The sequence below is a fragment of the Eurytemora carolleeae genome, unplaced genomic scaffold (assembly GCF_000591075.1).
Source record: "Eurytemora carolleeae unplaced genomic scaffold, Eaff_2.0 scaffold112, whole genome shotgun sequence".
NCBI classification, from domain to species: domain Eukaryota; kingdom Metazoa; phylum Arthropoda; class Copepoda; order Calanoida; family Temoridae; genus Eurytemora; species Eurytemora carolleeae.
The window spans coordinates 27,305-46,749 of record NW_019396053.1 but is presented as its reverse complement, the minus strand read 5'-3'; the positions used below and the strand labels follow the sequence as shown (position 1 = coordinate 46,749).

General features: G+C 32.0%; 2 protein-coding genes across 2 annotated transcripts; both read right to left on the bottom strand.

Moving 5' to 3' along the window:
• Positions 1-571: 571 nt before the first annotated feature.
• On the bottom strand, positions 572-1,970 carry LOC111705714 (uncharacterized). Its single transcript, XM_023478359.1, has 2 exons — positions 1,511-1,970; positions 572-823 (listed from the first exon to the last, which is right to left on the bottom strand). The coding sequence occupies exons 1-2, from the start codon at positions 1,573-1,575 to the stop codon at positions 577-579; spliced, it is 312 nt and encodes a 103-aa protein (XP_023334127.1). The 5' UTR covers positions 1,576-1,970; the 3' UTR covers positions 572-576.
• A 1,003-nt stretch (positions 1,971-2,973) lies between these two features.
• Positions 2,974-18,928, bottom strand: LOC111705822 (beta-1,4-mannosyltransferase egh). The gene is made up of 17 exons (XM_023478505.1): positions 18,907-18,928; positions 17,787-18,098; positions 17,107-17,187; positions 16,795-16,851; positions 15,534-15,602; positions 14,508-14,607; positions 13,977-14,100; positions 13,186-13,267; positions 12,722-12,805; positions 12,578-12,658; positions 12,084-12,135; positions 11,529-11,642; positions 9,878-9,946; positions 9,532-9,665; positions 5,219-5,344; positions 4,795-5,078; positions 2,974-3,583 (listed from the first exon to the last, which is right to left on the bottom strand). Exons 2-16 carry the CDS (start codon positions 17,876-17,878, stop codon positions 4,967-4,969), a joined length of 1,377 nt encoding a protein of 458 aa, XP_023334273.1. The 5' UTR covers positions 17,879-18,098; positions 18,907-18,928; the 3' UTR covers positions 2,974-3,583; positions 4,795-4,966.
• Between the last annotated feature and the right edge of the window lie 517 nt (positions 18,929-19,445).

Genomic DNA, 19,445 nt, shown 5'->3' with positions numbered 1-19,445 from the left:
CCCCCCCCCCCCCCCCGTCACGAAAATGTTGATGGAGGGCTTATATTCTTGATAGAATTAACATTTTGCAGACTGAATAAAAAACAAATCTAATGAATAAAAAATGTCATAAAGTGATAACCAGAAAACTATAGAATAGGAAGACGACATTAAAGCAATAATAAATAGCATTTGATGGGGTTACAAAGCAAATAGTTTTTCTAGTAAATTATAAAATCAGTTGATAAGTCAATTGGGCCTTTTTATACCGCACACTTTTGTTGTCTCATGTTCATTGCACTATTTAAATTCATTGAGTTTTAAAGTCGTCTCCCTATTCCAGAGTTTTCTGATTATCACTGTAATACAGGTTTACCTAAAAAGTATTATACTTTAGAGCTAGCTACGACTACACGGAGTTTATAAAATCTTTCTTGGCCTCCTCCTGGTGGAAAACTTGTTTCTATCTTTTCCCTAGTATACCATTGAAAGACTTAACAGAAAAATAGGATAGACTCTTCATATTGAAGTCTCATTTTTTTATGGGTCACCCTGTATTCAAAATTAAAGTTAAAACCCGTAATATCTTTGTCCGTCTTAGTTGGGATTAAACCGTTCAAAACTATCTCTGAACTCCGGACTATACCTTGGTGGGAGTAGGCCATGCATTCTGAACTCCGGACTATACCTTGGTGGGAGTAGTCCATGTATTCTAAACTCCGGACTATACCTTGGTGGGAGTAGGCCATGTATTCTGAACTCCGGACTATACCTTGGTGGGAGTAGGCCATGTATTCCCAGAATTTGGCGTTCTTCTATTCCAGCAGCCAGCCCCTTGTTAATCCTGTAGCAGGGTTATCCAAGTGAATAAGTAAAGACGACTTTTAGTTCACGATTTGAGAACGTTCATAAAAAAATGTTCAATCTTATAGTACATCTTTTAGCATATTAAGTAGATTTAAGTTTTAAAAATATTTAAAAATTAGGATTTTAATTAGCAAAGTCAATCTTAAACCATTCAAAGTTATCAAGAGCGCAAGAACTATTCAATACCTTTGGGGATATTTTTGTGTATGCAAATGATTTTTAATTTAAAAATTATATTTAATCGTTTTGAATGAAGATTACCAAAGTTTAAAGTCTTGCGTTACCCTTTTTACAGAAAATATTCATAATTTCATGAAGAAACACCATGATTTTTAATATCGAAAATATTCATAATTTCATGCAGAAACACCCTGATTTTTAATATCGAAAATATTCATAATTTCATGCAGAAACACCATGATTTTTAATATCGAAAATTTTGCCCGATCGGAAATATGTTTCAGCAAAAAGTTTTTGGAAAAATTGGTTATCATGTAAATTGTTTGTGCATGATTGGTTATTGACTTGCGGAATTCTGCTGCAAAAATAATGGAGGAATTAAAGAATAAAAAGTTTGTATGGAGAAGCAAGACGTAATCTTTAACATGCATGCATTGACGAGATAATGATTTTAATTAGGTATTAGTGGATTTTATTCTTATACCTGGGGTTTTTCATGCTTTCAGATCCTGAAATAGTAGAGGGGTAGATTCCTTCCGGTGGAGCCATTTTCTTTTAATTCTTTGCAAACACTTGTAAATAATTTGGTAAAATTATGGTTTTCTGAGGCAATATAATATGCACAATAAGAGCGCAAAACTAGACTTGTAGCAAACTAAATCATCTGTACAAAATAAGATTTTATTTTGTTGTATGCCCTAACAAAAGATTGTACTGGTAGGCGTAGGACAGCAAATTTAATTTCAGTGTCTCTGTCGTTAAGGAATTTTCAATACCAAAAAAAATTATTACAATTATAATGATGAAATGGATATCGCAAGAACAAAATAAATTTTTCGCATTATTTCGCTAAATTTACCGCATGTTTCAATAAATCAAGGGTTTGTGCATTTACTCTAAGGCTAGTTTTTTGATAACTAACATAGAAACATTTTTTTATAGTTATCAAAGGCAATGATCCAGGATTGGACAAATGAAAGTATTTAGTATAACTTACAACCAAAGAATTTAAATATTGCAAAATATTATTGCATCATTTCAAATGAAAATTGCATGTGCATCAGGACTTAATTTATATTTCTTCAATAAAAGAAGATATTATTTGTCTGCCATTCTGACTTTATCTGCAGCTTATGTAGAATTATAGAATGAATAACAGAACTGTATGATATAGATGCATGGAGTATAGACTACACAGCTGATATTCCCCTCAGATATTCCCCTATACCCTTCTTTACAGATCTGCAGCTGACTTTCCCCNCTCCAGCCTCTATCCCCCGACAGACTGTCTCACCAATGCATTTTGCAAAACATCTTTTCCAACAAAGACAATAAGTGTCAATGCAAAAATACCCCCACCCCCCACACAGGTGTCCGGGTCCCGCCGTACTTCTTTTTGTCATATAAGCATTTGTTATATAATAAACTTAACGAAGATATCTGATTTTCTGAGTTAACCGGCTTTCACAAAGGTTATACATTATAGACTGAGTAGAAATAAGTGTAATCTAAGATTGGATTATTGTTGCAGAGTAGAATGTCAGTAATCTTCTTTGTAATCAGTATGTCAACTTTCAGGGTTCAACGGTCGTCGGTAATATCATGATTATCAGTCACTAGTCACAAAGATTAAACTATAACATTGAACTTCAACTTTCATACATTTCAATGAGACTTAAAACCAGTGCTTGAGAAACGAAACATTTTGGCTTCCTGGTTCCTGATCCGCAAAAATATGCGGATCCACGGAAAAAAAATCTCAACCGAAAACTCTAAAAATAAAGTTGTGCGCTCAAAACCCATATCTAAATTTTTGAAAAAAATTAATGAATGGTTCATCTAGTTTTAGGCATAACAATAAGCGAAAAAAGAAGAAATAATTTGAAAATTATTCTGTTAAAAAATCAGAAAATCTTTTAGAATTATTCATAGATTTGATTAGAATGATTTTTACCTAATTTAATACTTTATTCGAATAAATTAACGATAAATACAAATAAATTACAACAAATGCAAAAAATAACTAAAATTAACAATACATTATAAAATTGTGCAAAATTTGTGCGAAATAAGTTGCGAGGTTAAATATTTCTAGGCCTTTAATAATGTCAATGTTAATATGTACACTGTTCAGGGTTACCCACAAAATGTGAGACTTTCTTTGTTAATTAATTTGATATGATAAAACCAGGCTAGATTATCAAAGCCATGCAACCAATTTCAGTCTTTAAACTAGGATACTTTTAGTTTAAGGTAGTCATGAAAGTCTCATCCTTTACGGGCAACCCTGTATAAACATTGTACAGTGTACACTATCCTAAAGTACGTAGAATAGTACTGAACAAAGTACCAAGTGTTACAGAAATGGCCAAATAATACTTCACATAAAACGCGAAGTGCCTAAAGAATTCCTAAAATGCACTCATTATACAATATAAGTTTTCTAACGCAGAAGATGAAATAAATTAGGAGTCTTACCGTAGAGATCATTAATTTCTCGAAACGTTTGTTTATTGACTAGAAATAACTAAATAACGTTTAGGAAAAATATTCAAGTCTAAGAAATTGTGTTTTCTAGATTTTAATTTCGATTTTTCAAATAAAGTGATTATATCTTTTTATAACTAGAGGATATTTCAAAAACAATGTTATAGTGACTAGCCGAAATTTCGTAGTTTTAAGTATGCAGGAACGATTTTTTTTAAACATATTGAACCACAAATGAACAATTATTTTATGTACATTAAACATGCGGATAAATTTTTTTAAGCATTTCAGATTGCAAAATTTAAAAAGATTAAAACCTAGGATTATTAGGAGAAATTTATGAGAATTTTTTTTGACAAAAAATGATGATGATAAAACGGGCAGCCGTAGCACATTTGAATTTCCGAGCCGGTGCAACAATGTTGACGCGGTCAGACTTTATGCTTCATACAGGTTGAATTTACTTTGACTAAAAGGGCAGATTTGCGTGATAAGAATTAGTACTTTCACCGGTCTAATATTCTGTAAATATTTTAAAGTACATTTTTAACATTATCCTTGGCATTAAACTATACAATGAGAATATTTGTTTTATATGCTTGACTTTTGTTGCGAGAAATAATCATATTTAAAAAATTGTGCTTTGTAAATTTTTCTCGAATTCTTGATTTTATTTGCTTTGCTTTAATGTTATAAATTAGTAATGCGTGTTTAAACAAGATCAAACGCAGCTTATCTTAAACAGACAAAGATTCCAAAAATTCTTTTATGAAACTATTGTGTACTTTATCATAATTACTCACTTAATTGTGAATTTCATAATGAACGTGCTTAAAGTAATCATCTTGCTATAAAGTTAAATTAGCTAAACATTATAACACGTGTGCTATAATGTTTTGATTGGTTCCCGGATTTTTTCCAAAATATTTAGGATATTTCCAAAATATTTTTTTGAATTGAAATGAAAATAAAATTGAAATCAACTTTATATTCTGACTTCTGCTTTGTTTCAAGGCGTATTTGATCTAGAAACAGCTATTGAAATAAGACAAGTACACAAAAGTCTCATAAAATTACCGTTAACACTATTATTTTGGCACGACGTACTGTAAAGTCAATGGAATTTTCTCTATATCTCTAAGGTTCTCGCCTTTTTAATTATATTTTAATCTGAAAAGGCTTGAACCATCTCGATAAAGAGTAAATTTCTATCCAAAAACTTTACACACTGCGAACCAAAATAACAGTGTTATAAATAGTTATTATAAAACTAATACTAACTTAAACACCAGAGTAGTGTCTGTTCTGAAATTAAGCATCGTTGGTTTAATTTAGGATTTTAATTTTTCTTTGGCTTGATGTTAACGCGCTTGAGTTTGGTTTGGCTGTTCACGTACAAGTGTACAGTCACCAGTGTAGGGACTAATTTCGCGGTAAAATTGTTTTCGAGGATTTACACAATATTCTGGGAGGTTTGTTCAGATTCATTATCCTTCTCTACAATATAGAAATCATACCAGTCTCCTCCCCACATGCAGATTACTGCTAGATTCTCAACTATTATACTGAAAAACAAACAATTTCAATTATGATTCAGAACTCTGATTGAAAAATAATGTTTATTAATAAATGGTGATTGTTGGAAATAAATAAATATATATGAAAAACCCAATTCTCTAAAAATTCTATTTATCTATTTATTTACCTGAGTACCGAGGCTAACGCTATCTCTATCACAGACAGTACAGATCTAAACCAGCTGTACCGATGGATGGGAAACTGTTTTATGTACCCAAACATGTACATGTACAGCGGTACTCCTCCAATCAAACTAAACAATAGAGAACTGTACAATGTATATGTTTGAACAGTACACTGGCAACATTCTGTGGATCTTAGTGCGCTTAACTTAATACTAGCTGCCCATCAAAGTAAGTTGTGACAAATCAAAATGGTTCTGCAAATAGCATGTAGTCTTGATATCTGACATGGTTCAAATGAATAGAAAAAAGACCTATAATCAAAAATCGTATTTTATAAACTATTTTTTCGAGTAAAGGTGGCCATGGTTTTTGTGAAGAAATGAAATTTTCGTGATTAGACAAAAAAAATTTTGAACAAAGATTTTATTTAGTAGTCAACTTAAACGAACCTAAAAGACAATTCAGAATTTTTTTTTTGCTATACACACAAATTTAATGAAGATAAAAAATAGAACAATTGATTTATTTAGTCTAAATTAATAATTTTTTGGACAATCGCTGATACGGGTAACAAACGAAAATCAAGTAAGATTAATTAAGACAAACGCAAACTGAACTAAAAAACCAAAATAAACATCCGATTGATGATAAATAAATTAATTTAAAAGTAGAACATGTACTTCTCTACAATTATACAAAATTACATTTGGACGAAAATACAGAATTAGAATAAAATGCTTTTAGTTTCTAGTCCCAATATCTTAGCAACCGGCCAGATGTTTAGGCCTTTAAAACAAACTTTTAAACAATGGTATCTGAGCTTTTCAAACCTTATCCTCTCAGTTTGTAAGTTTTTATTTCATTTAAATTAGCTTGATAAATTATTTCAAATTAAATATTTATATAAAGTTTAATCATTCAGATATTACAAACAGTAGTCATCGATTATTTTTCGACGCATTCGTATATAATTAATATTTCATAATATTTTTGATTTTTTTTTTTAAATAATTTTCGCTGGCGCTGGATTTTTAAACATTCCTGGAAAATATGAAAATGTCGTCTTCATTATCAAAAATCCTCGAAACAGGAATAAATGTTTTCAAAAGTAACTATCAGATCATGAAAAATACAAAATATTATGAAATATCAACTTTTTACGAATGCGTCGAAAAATAATCGATGACTATTGTTTGTAATATCTAAATGATTTGTTTGGAATTAAATTGATTTGTTTACGATCCGAGTTGAAAGTTGAATCTTTCTGAATTTATTTGGACACTACGTTCTTCGGTATTAGTCGTTTTTAACAATTTTCTCCTTATAGACGCAACAGATAGAAGTAAGATTAGTAGCGATCAAAAGCGCTTTTTTATCGCATTAAGCCTATTACCCTTTCATTTTTCGTAAACACTCCCTTTAGGCTCATTTCTTCTGATCAGAAATTAGATGATTTCTAAATATTGGCCTTTTGTTCATAATTAAATTTTTATTGATGCGCACTTGAAGATATTAAATTTATTTCTGTGAAAAATTCTTTTCAAAAAATTATCATTATGTTTTTAATATTGAGTTTATAAAGAAGCTAATCCTTATTTTCGAGAGCGTACTTCTATTTAATATAAATTTAGAGAAAAAATTTATATTAAATACAACAACAGTCATATATTTGTAACAATAATCAGTTATCAAGTTTAAAATTTACCAAAAAATATATGTATAAACATTCTAACATCATTTTATTTCAAAGATAAAGATTGAGCATTATTTACAAATTATCTTTTTATGCAACATAAAACTATTATACAAACAAATATAAAAACACATATTTTATCAAAGTTGGATTTTTAGAATTTAAAATCAAAGATAAGTAGAAATAAAAGACAAGATGTCCTTATCAAAATAAATGATCAGAACTAGCGGAACATATGCAACTAATCTTATCATTGCTATTTCAGGAAATGCTCTGAAGGAGCTTCCAGCAGTTAAAAAGGAAACACATTTTATTAACATTCCAGCCAGAGAAAAAGTTGTTAAAAAACTGGCAGTTTTAAGGAAATGTTTCTGAAAGGTTTGTTTGGCAAGTATTTTGATTTCGTTCGCACCAGCATTGTTTGAATTTAGTTGTGAAGTCAGTGTAGAGATATCTTGAACAGCAACAACGATTTCTGCCTCACAAATATCCACTGCAGTTCCTCGAACCGAATGTAAAGAAGATCTTCTGAGATTCTCTTTGACTTTGGGCTTGAAAAGTGGTAAAGATTCAGAGCGCTGAATAAGTCTTTGATTCCAAATTACTTCGCTTCTTACAGGCCTAGATGGTTCAGCATGACTCACTTTATTTCTCCTAAGTTTTTTATATTCCTTAATGAATATGTAGACCATTGTTGATGTTTCTAGTATCATAATACTTGTTATTACAATATAAATAGTAGGTGGAAGTGAGCATAGTTGATCATCCTCTATGATCCTTGTAGTGTTGTTAGCATAGTGATCATCCTCTATGATCCTTGTAGTGTTGTTAGCATAGTGATCATCCTCTATGATCCTTGTAGTGTTGTTAGCATAGTGATCATCCTCTATGATCCTTGTAGTGTTGTTCATGACATTGTTTTGAATATTGTTAATTCCTGCCTCTGATTTGAATATGAACAACATCCATGTGTTTGGATTTTCAGAGCACATAAAAGATAATAAAACCATATCTAGTGCACTAATGCCCAAAGCTAACAAACCAGCAAATACTGCACCAGGTGTAGCAAATGGAGCTAGGTTGTTGAAGATAGCTGGATTTGAAAACAGTAGAAGTCTTCCAGTAGACAAGATGCAGATTACTATTATTTCCATGATAGTGTAAAACCTAACAGAAAATATCCCAGCAATGATGGCAGGGTAGGCATCTGTTACTGCCTTGAGCTCAGAATTCCAGAAATAGGCAAGAACTGACACCAAAAAGCATCTTACAGTTCCCAGATTAAGAACTCCGGTTAATAAAACTAGAATTCGGTTCAGCAAATTTTTCTGTGCAGGTGGTCTAGTGTTCAAGAAGTGTATGAGAATGACAGATGCTGATATTGTGAGACAGAATCCCAAGCAGCTAATGCAGAGAGTATAGATGCTAGGCATTTCAGGGACAAATGCAACAAGGCACATGTATGCAAAGACGCAAGTGACCTTAATCCAAGCCTTTAAAGACATTTTTGTATTATTTATTTCTGATGCTAAGAAATATTAACTGATTTGACTCTTTTGAGTGGCGGGTTGGACAGAATTGACCAGACAGACTCAGAGAGAAGAATAATATTTCGAGCTCTCGGGATGTTGCCAAGGGAGATCAAAAACAATTAATTAACTCAATTTAATCTTCGAGCTCTCTGGATGTTGCCAAGGGAGATCAAAAACAAACAATTAACTCAATTTAATCTTCGAGCTCTCTGGATGTTGCCAAGGGAGATCAAAAACAAACAATTAACTCAATTTAATTTTCGAGCTCTCTGGATGTTGCCAAGGGAGATCAAAAACAAACAATTAACTCAATTTAATTTTCGAGCTCTCTGGATGTTAACAAGGGAGATCAAAAACAAATAATCAACTCAACTTATTCTTCCCTGCAAGATTATAGTAAGAGGATGCGGAGAAGGTTGGAAGTAAGAAAATAAAATATTTATCAATTAAAACTTTTTTTGCACAACCAAATCCTCTCAATCAACTAAGAACTTTATTTTATTTAAAAATGATCATTTAGTAGTCTAAAATTAAAAATTCATAACAAAACAAATTGTTACAGCACACAGTGAAATTTTTCCAAACAAAATTTTACAGAAGAAGGGAGTCCTAAAATTTATCATTCACCCTTACATATTTTCCTTTAATTTGTTGGATATCACACTCAACACAGGGTAAACAAAGTGCAGAATAGACTGCATATTAATTCCAATCTTAAAAGGGACTGTAAGGGTAATTTAAAGTTGACCTCCATACATGGGTGGCAATGCCCGATTCACAACAGTTTAGAGCTTTCTCTACAGAAGAGAATTGCTCATTTCTATTGCAGGAAAACATATAGGAATGATCATATTAAATTTTTAACCTTATAAAAACGACAATATCTTCTTCATCATGGATCAGATGAAGGTTTCAAGGGTACATTTGTGGATCAGGTATTGACATGTTTGCATGAGGGTTACTTAAATTACTCTTACAGTCTCTTAAAGTTTGGAAAGAAGTAAATAACTGTTTGAAAATGTTCTTGTAAATGAGGGGTCATATTGTAATCCCGGGCCAAAAACAATTAAAATACAATTTTTTTTTTTACCTGAGAAGAAAATCAATTGTTGGACTAACAGACATTGGGTATATCTGGGTCAGAACAACATTAGAGGTTGTCAACGGCATCGTCAACCAGGAGGCTAGAAAAAAGAGATAATGGGGTAAAAAATATCTTAGTAGCTTTCAAAACACTTTCAAATTAGTTTCATTTGTTAAAAATACTTTTTCTTAAAACACTTCTTAAAAGTCTGTAGGAAAAGAAAGAAAATCAACCAGGGAAAAGAAAGAAAATCAACCAAGGAAAAGAAAGAAAATCAACCAAGGAAAAGAAAGAAAATCAACCAAGGGAAAGAAAGAAAATCAACCAAGGAATAGAAAGAAAAATAAATAACCTGCATCCAGCGTTTCCTCTGCTTAAACAAATCCTGAAATGTAAAAGGACTTTTTTCCTGCATCTCACCCTGAATATAGATTTTATAAATATTGGTTTCAAAACCACAGTTAATTCTTCTTTTATCGATTGTATACTTGGTTAAAACACAGGTTTTGTTGGCTGTGATTTACTGATTGAAAATAAATCAACAAATAATTAAACAGAGTTGAGTGATATTTTAAATAAAAGGACAATAGCATTAATGATGCCCCTCAAATAAGACATTAAATTTAGTATTAAAGACTACAGAGCTGGGAACTTTTCTGTTGGATAATCATGATTCCAATCGCTTGATCTCAATATCCCCTGTGGGCACTTTTAATTGTGGATCTATAAAAACTATTCCTTTCCATATCTTCATTTTAGAAATTACTTTCTTGATCAAAACACTTTCAAATTAGTTTCATTTGTTAAAAATACTTTTTCTTAAAACACTTCTTAAAAGTCTGGGAAATTGCCCCCCCCCCCCTTATTTAGATGAAGTTTTGAAAAAACAAACATCCCTGATCATTTTATTAATTGTTACACATATTACCGAGAGAGATCGACAAGATCAGTTTGGATCGAAGAGGGATCAGAGGAGATCTGCACACAAGGTAAATTCCCTAAATAGAGCCAAATAAGCATTGAATATCTCATACAGACACAGTATTTTTTTTAGAATTAGATATTCATTAATTTAGGCAGAGCAAATGAAAATTAATAATTTTTCATTGGGGAAAGTATCATAAGAGTGTAAAACTTATTGAATTGAAGTTGGATGTTTCATTACCACCATATATATTTCCAGAATAAAAATTATTGAAAAAAATTATAATTATTATTACTTTTAAAAACACTTAAACCATTATTATTACTTTATTTCTTTTGTATCCAATATCCAATAAGGGACTCTTAGATTTGATGATAAACATTTATAAATATTCAATTTTGAAAAATATCAATCTTGTAATTATGAAAAAAGAAAAAACAAGAAAAATCAACGAAAAACAAAAACAATAATGGGATCAATAAAGAAGAAAAATCAACCAAGGAATAGAAAGACAATTAACCAAGGAAAAGAAAGANTATTAAATTCTCCGGCCTAATCAACTTTGTAAGTGTTACTTTAATTTATATATATTTGTCGCAACTTATTCACATTTAGCACATTGTAAGTGTTATTTCAATTCATAATTGTTGTTACAATTTAATCACACTTAGCACACCTGGAGCAAATTTTAATGTAAACTTGGCTAATTTTATTTATTTGAATAACTAATACTAATTTATTATTTATTTTAACCCGTGACTGATGTATTGTTTTTCAGTTCACGGGTCCTAGCTCTGTATCGCTGTACCAGAAATAAAGAATATAAGAGACTCATGTGTATTAAAGAGGTGCGCAATGGAGAATTGATGTTGCCCCATCATGTTAATAGCTGAACAATTCCTGTGGATCTAGGTATTGTTTCTAGGGAAATGCTAAAATTCCCAAAACTGGCACAAGATTAAATAAATCTGCAGATAAACAAAATATCGAGATAAATCATTGATATCAATATCCACATTACAAGAGTTCCCGGCTCAGTTAAATCAAATTTATTTCTAACTTCTGCCTGATGACTGACCTGAATGAATCCGAATGAGTAACCCTGATCCAATGCAACAATCCCGAAGAAACAATCCTCTGCTTTGGATCCGTCTGGACCCCAGTCAAAGGAAACCTTTTTTTCAGCTCCAGCCTACAAACATTGAATATATATGAAAAATTATTTTTTTTTTATTAAAAACCTTAATCGGAGGTAAATATTTTGAAGATTAGTCTTTCAAGCATAGAGAATAGAATATAGAGAGAGGAATTTAGAGAATCTCTCGATATGAATTTTTTCAGTCCCTTTCAGCCTGAAAGGGAGTTCAAAGTGTACAAATCATGTAAATGTTCACAAATTATATGCAGTAGAGTACATTAATACAGTATGTTCCCGACTATTCATTTCAATTTCGAATTTTTTAAACTGTTAAATAAACTTTATAATGAATTAGGTGAATAACAACATCATTTGATTTATAGTTATAACGGAAAATCATCGTTTGTAAAGTGGAAGGCATAGAGTCTATGTGAAATGATCATTGGTCAATTATGAAACCAGCCTATTTCATAATTTGGTTTTCTTCTTTATAACGTAAGATCCCTTCCAGCCAAACAGAGGTTTGTTAAAGTATGTCAGCTGACATCTAAAAAAGTTATCTTTAATAAAAAAAATGTTATTTCATAAAAGGCTTTCAGAAAGCTTCGCGTCCCTATTCTTCAAGTAAAAATAATATTTAAACCGCCAAGAATTTTCAAAATTTCAACCAGTGAAAGGGATCATATAAATTGCCACAGAATGTTTATTTCTTTGTAAACTTGTAAAGTTTTAAGCTAGATTTTAGTCCAAAAATACAAAAATCAAAAAACACAACTTGACTAAAAAAGTTCATCAAATATTTAAGGCCTTGGTGTCCCATTCAAGAAAGAAAAAAGAAATTCAAAAAATAGCAACACCCCTTGAAAATGTTCTTTTATCATTATCGTTTAAAACATTAAAACCTTTTCATATTACACTAAGACACAAGGGGTGTCTAGATGGTGGATGGGGGGGGCGGAAAAAAACGAAGAGAAAAATTCTCTCTGTACCTTAGTTTTCCCATATCATCCGCAACTCTAAAGCTGTCAGCTACAGTACAAATTCGATTCTGGAAAAATTTGCTGAAACTTCTAAAAAAAATATACAAACATTAAAATATCATGAAACAAATGTTTGTTGAGTAATATTCTTACTTGAACTTGACGGGGTTGTTGGCGTAGGTGATGAGACCTTGACCAAAGCTGTGAGTTCCATCAGTTATAAAGTTTAAAATCCCTCTGATAGTTTAATTTTCATTTATAACATTATTTGCGGAATGGACAAATTTTTTTATGCGATGATTTGGACAAAACTTTTTACCGGGCAGTAGCAGTCGCTCGAGGGAACACCCCCATGCCTGAAAACAAGGGGGGGCGGTCCCCCTCATCATGGAAAGATATGCGCGGCCCGGGAAGTGGGCAGCTTCTGGCTCCTTTAATTTGACTTTTAAGAATGGATTTAGAACAAAACTTACATATATCTAAAAATATATGCCTTCTTAGTACTTTAGTAAAAATCACCAAAATACTTTTAAATAATGCCAGACAGTAGGAGGGGGGGGGAGGGGGGGGCAAAAAACGCAAAAATAACTATAATGATAAATGAAAATAAATTATTCCTAACAGAGCCCTCAGTGAGCAGGGTTTCCTCATCGAGGTGAACAATCCAATCCTCTTCACCCAGCACACTCACATCATCTTCTACAAGCAGAAGTATGAGACTTTAAAGGGACTGTTGGCGTAATTTTAAGTGAACCTCCATTTACTGAATGTTATGCCCGGTCCAAAATGCTACTAGGATTTCCAACGCTAGTGTATTTTACTTGGGCGCCATTTAATTGCTAAAAGCTAAAATATCTAACGGTCATAAAACATAGTAAAATTAGCGCTTTTCTAGGATTAATAATTAATGAAATTGTCAAAAAGATTCAAGACATTTTGTTCCTTAATTAAGGGAAATTTATTATGAAATTCACAAGAAAGTTTTTTTTGGCATTAGACTGACGTTTATTTTGACAACAAGTTTTGAATTAATCTGACCCCTCAAAACTTTTTAAGCAGTAGCTTAGATTTGTTCCTCAACCAAAAATTGGCTTGTTATGTTTATCCAGTGGGGGGTGGGGGTAGCCTCTAGTTATTAATGTTTCCCATTTTAAGAGACATAAATATGTTTTAAATATGCAATTGTTTTTCATTTATATAGGCTTGAGACAACTATATACTTATATATTTGATTTGATTTTCTAAATGTAATTATCAAACGAAAAAAAAACTTTATAACTTTTTTAAAATAAGGGAGAAAGACAAAGATGAAGCTATCATTACTGACAATTTAACAAGTAACATAATAACATCATTAAAAAGCTATTCCAATCTTTTCTAGAAAAAAACTAGGACCCTTGATACATACCTAAACAATACTGAAGGGCTCTGGCTTTGTTTAGGGCCCCTGATTTAGTTTTATATGAAGTTGGAACTACAGTTTCGATTGTTCTTTTATCCTGCGGTAAACCTATACTCTTATCTGTAACCACCTTAACAAGACTTATTTTCAGCAAAAAATTTAATTAAAAAATTCTTTTTCCTTTAAAGCTTAAATTTAAAATAGGATTATTGCATTGGAGTAATCCTAATCATCCATTATCCAAAAATTATCAACTTTTGACGAAAAATTAGCAGATTTGCGATTATTGTTTTCAGAATAGTTATATATCGAATGAATATGTCGACAAGAATTTAAGTCAAATCTCCGATACCCATTGCAACTTATCTATTTCCATTATTATTAAAAAAAATTCCAGTAAAGTCTGATTTAACATTTTCTCCCAAATTCGAAAATATTTCCCACCACTTAGCTTGGGGAGATGTTATTTTCAAATAAACTTTTTTTTGATACATTTAACTTTCAATTTAAAAAAATGATTAAACTTCTATTAATTACCTGAAGAACGAAGTTTTCAATGCCAGCATCCAGAAGAGTATTAATATTAGTTTTTACAGTTTTCTTCACAAGATTAGGATACAGGCCTCGTGTTACAACCCTTAATTAAGAGAAAAGATTATTAACTTATAACTAATCAGATAATATAAATTACAGAAATTAAATGCGCTTCGGGCCCATCAGATCACTAGTCCAAAAATGCGCGACATAAAGATCAAATCCGCCATGATAGGTTGTATAGTGTACAGAGGCGTATTCAGGAATTTTTCCAGACTCACCAGTCATTGGAGCCCAAAAACCCCATATTTCACTGACCCGTGGGGGGGGGGGGAAGGGATTGAGAACCAAAGGCCCCCCCTGAATACGCCTCTGATTGTGCACGTTTACAACTTTGACCAATAATGACACTGCTATTTATATGTCAATATCGAATTCAATTCGGGATCAGCCTATACCCCCTTGAATGTTTTGAGAACACGCCCTTTAGGCTTTAAGTGTATTCACTTTAGCAGGTCAAAAAAGGCGTCAAACCACCTATTAAGTGTGTCCTCTTTATTGTGTCTATTTCAGTGTGTGGTTAACTTTAGAAAAACAAAGGGAACATGAGCGCAGGGGCGTACTATGGGGGGGAACTGGGCTCACGTGCCCCCCCCCCACTAAATTTGTTTACTATGGTAAAATTAATAATGTTAATTGAAATTCTCTTTTTGTTGTAATATGGTACATCATATAATGCACATGTTATAGGAACCACTGATAATTAAAAAAGGGGAAACCCAGCAAACAAGATGAGCACACGGAGTCCCATTATCTAGTAACTAAACATTTCGTCATGGTTGCAATCTTTTAATTACCCCCCCCCCCCTTGGTAAATATCGTAACAAAAGTTATAAATTTTTCGGGGAAACTTGCATTAATAAGAGCTTAAAACAATTATGTTACAATAATTTCTATTTCTTTGTTCCAACCAAACCGTTGAAAACTAGAAAACTACATATTTTCCAATTAAAATATTTAACAAGCTACCTCACACAAATGAAGGGAGCAAGAAGCGGACTAGATTGAAGTTTATCCTTACCCCGAAAAGCGTTCAAACTAGAGGTAATCAACGTGAGATAAATTAAAACAACAAATCAACCAATCAATCAGCCAATCAATCAACCAACCAACCAACCAAGCAATCGACCAACCAAACATTAAAGCAAATAACTAATCAATGAACTAAATAATTAATCTATCGATTAAACAATTAAACAATCAATTAATCAACCAAATAATAAAGCAAAGAAATTACATTATTTCACCAACAACTAACTTCAAGTGATCCTCCATTTACAGAGTGGCATGTCCTATTCACAATTGTACCCTTTAAACCTTTGTCTGGGAAAAAATAATAAATAAAAACAAGCTTTTATTAGTTTTTCATTATTGATAATTTTCAATTGCGGTCCTCTTTATTGTAAATAACGGATTTATTCAATAAAAAATAAGAAGGAAAAAGAGATAATTTAAATGTTTTCAGGGCTGAAAACCGACAATATCTTCCTTGTTGTTAATCTACAGGGCTGAAGGGTACTGTTGAGAATCGGACATGTCTGCTAATAGATGGATATTTACTTATATTAAGTCTAAAGTCCCATGAACCATTGCTGCTCACATATTCTAAACCAAAGAGAAGGAAAAAAACTTAAACCAGATAGAAGGACGTTGACTAATTCTTTTGTATTTAAAGGTTACAATACATGGCACCGATATGACATTTAATCGCAATCTTTAAATAAAAGGTCAAAATGACTATCTTTATCTGCAACCAACTCATAAAACAAAACATCTTTGGCGGATAGCAATAAGACGAGAAATGATAACGACTAACTATATTTTTTATCTAAGTTTACAAAGTAGAAAATATATATATCATGACGTGGCTTCTGGAAAACTCCCTCTATTCTTCTACTTGCCGCGAAAAGGTTCTTCTTAGGAAAGACGACTTTCATAGCCGCCACACATCAGAAGTATAAAAAACCAAGCTAACAAACCACCCAAAGAAATAGCAACCTAATATGTATTGAAATACAAACAGACCGACAAAAAGCAAAACATACAATAAAAAACAAAACATAAAATAAAAAACAAAAACAAACAACAAAAAGCAAAACATACAATAAAAAACAAAACATAAAATAAAAAACAAAAACATACAACAAAAAGCAAAACATACAATAAAAAACAAAACAAACAATGAAAAACAAAAACATCAATAAATGTTAAAAGTATCCCGAAGATTTTCCTGACAAGCCCAACGAGGTTAAACAGTGTCTGTGGTAGGGCGAGGAAAGACAATAATCTGAAAAAAACACGTTCATTTTTCAAAATATTTGGTCTAGAAAATATGAAACTGTAGATAATAATATTTCAGGGGGGGAAATGCCATCTTTTTTCCCAGTTCATGCCTAAAACTAATAATTTCCCTCATTAAATTTTTTCCCCGAAAACGTAGATTTCCCCAATACCATGAAATAAAGTTATTTTTGGTTAAATAAATTTATACAGCAAATAATCTCTTCAAAATATTTTCTTTTTTAAATGTATAAACCTTTACCTTAAAAATATAATTAATACTGTTATAATGGTTCCATATTCGATCCAGGGGTCAATATTATCCACAGGGGTAGGAGAAAACCTAAACAATAATTAAAATATTTTTGGGAGGTCAACGTTAACATTCTTATAAATGTGAAAATGGTTTGAATTTTGATCTTATACCAAATATTGAAAAAAGAAAAACATTTTTAACTGAAAATATATAAAGCAGGAAAAATAATTCTTGAGCATACTTTCTTAAAAATTTTCACGCCCCCACCCCACAATATTTAGTTCAGCGGAAATTCTTTTATCAATCATTAGTGAAAAGTATCATATCATATCATAATTGAAAACCCCTGTTGTAAATACTGATAAAAACGGTGCGAGGATCATGTATGAAAATAATGATTCAGGGTTATCTGCTTCAACCCCCCCCCACCCCTCGAAGATGGAGGGGGGGCATGCCTTATTCAAAACAGTGCTTTTAAGACCTTCATCTGATTGATACTAAGAAAGATAACTTCGGTTCTCTAACTTGGTCAGACATTAAGCTTTCGAGGCTACCATTAATGATCGGTTTAGCTCTAACGTCCCTACTGTACTGGGGAAAATATAAGATCTGGGACCGTGGGTAGGGAAGAAAAAACATGTCCTTGAAAATAAATACCCAGCTCTGACGATTCTTATTTACTTCACCTGATTCCTTCAGTTGCCCAAGAAAAAAAGGATAACCATGATACTACACATATACAGTGCAGTGTATGCTTCACTTTACTATTCAACATCATGTTTCACAATTTATTTGTTTATTGTTAAATATGTAATATACTACTTTTGTACTTTCCCTAAACCCAGTGTACTTCTATTGTTCCATTATTGAACAATTAACATTGATGTTCTTGTACTTTAAAAAACGTTGAATTTAGCTAGTTCACTTTTATTAAAAGCCCTGTCGTACACTGATTATGTACAACGATTGAGTAGATGTACAGCTAGAGCAGATAATATCTGAAATAAAATTTTATAAATGATTCCCTCTTGTGACAGAGTTGTGTTTGTCCTAGTATACGATGTGGCCGCAGCGCCCGGCCCCTAGCCTGTCCTAGCCGCGGCGCTCGGCCCCCTAGCCTCTCCTAGCCGCGGCGCTCGGCCCCTAAACTGTCCTTGCCGCAGCAATCGGTCCAAAAACTGTTAATTAACCTAACCTAACCCGTAAATAATAATAAAAATTTTTTTGCTGAAAGATAAGTGTTCATGTACAACATTGATAGGAAAGGGGAGAGGGGTCCAAAAATCGTATACTAGGGTGGACCCAACGTATTTATATTTAAACCATTGGTGTAACTTTTACGTCGATTGTAAACATTTCTCAAATCGTTTGCTAGAATTCTATCAACCAAAAAAGGTGGGGGGGGGAGGGGGTGAATTGGCACAAATGTTTAGCTGACTATCAACTTGTGAACTGATCGACGTTACCGACCAAAGATTAAATTCTAACTAAAATGTAAGTTTGTGAATTTGATGAGTAATTGTGAAAGATAAGAATTAAAACCTCTGAGCGGACAAACAAGTGAGTGTTTTTTAAATCACTAGGCAGAGGGATGTGACGTTATTCATGGCGTTAACAGTTTGATACACCGCCGCCAATATAATGATTCAGACTGACTTCTGCAGACTGCAACTATACAAGAATAAAACGAGGTTTCACACAATATTTCGCGTCGAATATTTGTGAATCACGTAAATAATTTTTCATTCTTCTTGAACTCTAAAGTATGTAACAATTGCAACGATATAATTCTTTCTATGAATTTACCAGACTTTAAGCTAGATGTATGTGCTGTGTTGTGGTGTGACTGTGTGTAGTGTGTACATTTGTTTTGTTTGTATTGGTTGTATTAGAAATCAGCTGTTCAGTGTTCCCCCCATAGTTTCTCCCCTTTNTGAACTATTTTTTTGCTCATTTGAACTGCGCTTTTTTGCTCATTTGAACTGTGTTTTTTGCTCATTTGAGCTTTTATTTGGGTCATTGGAACTATTTTTGGCTCATTTGAACTATTTTTTTGCTCGTTTGAACTATTTATTGGCTCATTTGAACTATTTGTTCATTTGAATAATTATTTTGCTCATTTGAACATATGTTTTTTGCTCATTTTAGCTTATTTGGCTCATTGTAGCTATAATTTTTGCTCATTTGAACTATTTTTTTTGCTTATTTGAACTATTTATTTGCTCATTTGAATTATTTCTTTGCTCATTCGAACTATTTTTTTGCTAAATTGTACTTTTTTTGGCTCATTTGAACTATTTTGTTGGTTATTTATAAACTATATATTTTTCTGCTCAATTGAACCA

What these genes read in the sequence shown, in the direction of transcription:
- LOC111705714 (XM_023478359.1), bottom strand. Translation starts at nt 1,575, where the DNA reads ATGGCTCCACCGGAAGGAATCTACCCCTCTACTATTTCAGGATCTGAA. An exon ending in GAAAGCATGAAAAACCCCAG is followed by an intron (nt 824 to 1,510) that starts GTATAAGAATAA and finishes ACCCTGCTACAG; the next exon opens with GATTAACAAGGGGCTGGCTG.
- LOC111705822 (XM_023478505.1), bottom strand. Translation starts at nt 17,878, where the DNA reads ATGATGTTGAATAGTAAAGTGAAGCATACACTGCACTGTATATGTGTA. An exon ending in GATGATATGGGAAAACTAAG is followed by an intron (nt 12,136 to 12,577) that starts GTACAGAGAGAA and finishes TAACTTTTTTAG; the next exon opens with ATGTCAGCTGACATACTTTA. An exon ending in GCGTTAGCCTCGGTACTCAG is followed by an intron (nt 5,079 to 5,218) that starts GTAAATAAATAG and finishes TTTGTTTTTCAG; the next exon opens with TATAATAGTTGAGAATCTAG.